This window comes from Psammomys obesus, unplaced genomic scaffold (genome assembly GCF_907164565.1).
Source record: "Psammomys obesus unplaced genomic scaffold, mPsaObe1.curated_primary_1811, whole genome shotgun sequence".
In the NCBI taxonomy this organism is placed as follows: Eukaryota; Metazoa; Chordata; class Mammalia; order Rodentia; family Muridae; genus Psammomys; species Psammomys obesus.
The window spans coordinates 2432098-2435043 of record NW_026596466.1 but is presented as its reverse complement, the minus strand read 5'-3'; the positions used below and the strand labels follow the sequence as shown (position 1 = coordinate 2435043).

At 56.3% G+C, this 2946-nt stretch overlaps 1 protein-coding gene across 1 annotated transcript in view; it reads left to right on the top strand.

Moving 5' to 3' along the window:
- Positions 1–2864: 2864 nt before the first annotated feature.
- Foxk1 (forkhead box K1) overlaps positions 2865–2946 on the top strand; it is a 62762-nt gene continuing 62680 nt past the window's right edge. The window contains exon 1 of the mRNA XM_055598541.1: positions 2865–2938. Coding sequence (XP_055454516.1) covers positions 2865–2938 — 74 coding nt within the window. The remainder of the gene's footprint in view (positions 2939–2946) is intronic.

The window sequence follows — 2946 nt, the reverse complement described above, 5'->3', positions numbered from 1 at the left end:
CTTGGGAGAGCCTCTTTCCTCTGGCCACTGAACAAGGAGATTACAGGCGTGTGCCACCCACCTGTCTCTCGTTGACTTAAAAAAAGTGTGTGTGTGTGTGTGTGTGTGTGTGTGTGTGTGTGTGTGATATTTCTGGGCCTTCCTTTGCTTTCCCCCATCTTTCTTCTTAAGTCTGCTTTACCTGGTCTGACGGCTTCCAAATCAGCCCAAATAGGGACACTTTGACCCCTATTTCAGCCAAGCTCCATGGCCTCCTGAGTGCACATTGCTGTACTTCTCAGAGTTCTTGGGTCTTACCTGGATCCTCCAGGGTCCAATACGGTCCTTCATTCATCTGGTTCAGATGACCTGGTTGTTCTTTCCTGCCTTGGTGACCCTCTGTTCATCCCTCCTGGGCACGGTACTTCCTTCCAGCGTTAAGGGTGCTCATCCCTTGGCTGGAAGCTGCTCTCCCACGCTCAGCCCCCAACCCACCCTCAGGTACCCTCACTTGGGGAAGAGGAAGTTCAGCCTGCTCTCACCATCCCTCCCACCCCCCAAAATCAGGCTCTTTGTTTTTTGTGGTGGGTTTTTCTTTTTCTTTTTTTCAAGACAGGGTTTCTCTGTGTAGCTTGGCTGTCCTGGACTCACTTTGTAGACCAGGCTGGCCTGGAACTCACAAAGATCCACCTGCCTCTGCCTCCCAGAGTTCTGGGACCACAGGTGTGCACCACCCTGCCTGGCTCAATCGGGTTCCTTTGCCGAAGTTTCTCAAAGAGTGTGCCCCGATCTGGTGGGCTCAGGCACGCCATCCCACCTCTGAAGGCAGAGGCAGGAGGATCTCAGGTTCAAGATTTGTCCGGCTTGCAGCGTAAGAACATCGCCAGTCTGGAGAACTACGTGAAACCTGTCTGAAGAGGGCAAATACAAGCCATGGAGGCAGGCTGGTGAGATGGCTCAGTGGGTAGAGGTGCTTAACGCCTACAGAGGACAGAAGGCTCATTCCGTCCAGGCCCCAAATGCATTGTGAAAGGGGTATTTTAAACAGCTCGGCGGCAAAGCGCTTGCCTGCATGAGACCCCGGACTCAACTCTAGCACTGAAAAAATAGAGCTGAAAACCTGACAGGGCATGGCGACCCACACCGTTACTTCTAGCATTGGAAGGTGGAGGCGGGAGGGTCACCCTCAGCTACATGGGAGTTTGAGGCCAGGCTGGGCTACAAGAGACCTTAAACAAACCTGACAGCCCACAGCCCGCACAAGACCAAACCTAAAGCCAAACCAAAAACTTCTGTCCCTGCCTCTCGAACATGCTTATCTCTGTGTGTAGACTTGATAAGAGCGGTTCTCGACCTGTGGGTCTCAAGCCCCTTGGGGGACTTGCATTTCAGATGGTTGGGGGTCACCACAACAGGAGGAGCCGTATTAAAGGGCCTCAGCGTTAGGAAGGCTGAGAGTCCGGAATGGGTGGGCAGGGAAGCGACCCATCGCACGCAGGCCAGACCTCTCTTCCACTCACGCGCCAGCACCCGACACACGCACCATGGCTGTGAGCACTACATTGATCACTATGGGTCTCTTGTTTGTTTGGTTCGGTTTGTGAGACAAGGTTTCTCTGCGTAGCCTTGGCTGTCCTGGACTCGCTTGGTAGACCAGGCTGGCCTACGAACTCACAGCGATCCTCCTGCCTCTGCTTCCTGAGTCCTGGGATTAAAGCTGTGCGCCATCGCGCCCAGCTGACCGCTCTGGGTCTTTAACTCAAGTGTGGAGGGTTGTGAGTGCAGCTCACTGAAGCTCTCTGAGGGCAGGACCTACGCATGTGTCTATTCTCAGTCATTATTTTAAAAGTATCTTTCGTGTGTGTGCATGCGCACGAGTGCACAATTGTGTCCTCCTTTCTGTTTTATTAGCTCGGTTTTTTGTTTTTGTTTTTGTTTTGAAACAGTGGCTTGCTATGAACGTGGAGCTCACTGATTGGCTAGGCAGGCTGGCCAATGAGCAGCAGGGACCCGCCTGCCTCTACCCTACCGGGCTGCGACTGTAGACACTCTCAATGGGTTTTGAAGCTCGTGCTGGGGAGCGGACTCCAGTCCTGGAGGACGAACACATCAGGCACTTGGCCAGCCGAGCCAGCTCCTTCATAGTCTTTATTCAATTTATCAAACTTCTCATCGCGCGCGTGTATGTGCACATGTATCCAGATGCCCAAAGCGGCCAGAGGAAGACCATGAACTTGAGGTCTAGGTATTCAGTATCAGGGCAGCCTGGGTATGAGACAGGGTCTCAAACAACGAGACAGGAGCCAGCAGGATGGCTTAGTAAGGGAAGGTGCTCGTCACCCAGCGTGCCGACCTGAATTCCATCTTCAGAACCCGCAGGGTGGGAGAGAAGAGACTCCTGAGAGCTGTCCTCTGACCTCAGCGCGCGCGCGCGCACACACACACACACACACACACACACACACACACACGCCGTGTACGGCGGAGAACCGCAAGGAAATACACGAATGAATAAAATGTAACTTGCAACATTATATTAGAGAAAAAAAAAAAGCAAAACAGAAAACAGCGGTGCAGTCGCGATCAGGGGGAGCAGAGGGCGTCGCAAGCATCCCTGGGCAACTCTGACCCGCGGCCCCAGACGTGCACCCCTGAGGACGTGGTGCGTCCGGCACCACCGCACGCACGTCGGGGCTGGAGGAAGGGGCTCCACGCCTTTCCGCACCCTCCCGCCCCGAGGTGGAGGCTGCGCGCGCAGCGCGAGGGGTCCTGCGGCGCTCCGACTCCGCTCCGCGATCCGGCCCGGGTTTCCGCGCGCGCCGCCCCGCCCCGCCCCGCCCCGCGCCGCCTCGGCCGCCGCCGGAGCCGCTCGGAGCTGCGCGAACATGGCCGAAGTCGGCGAGGACAGCGGCGCCCGCGCCCTGCTGGCGCTGCGCTCGGCTCCCTGCAGCCCCGTGCTGTGCGCCG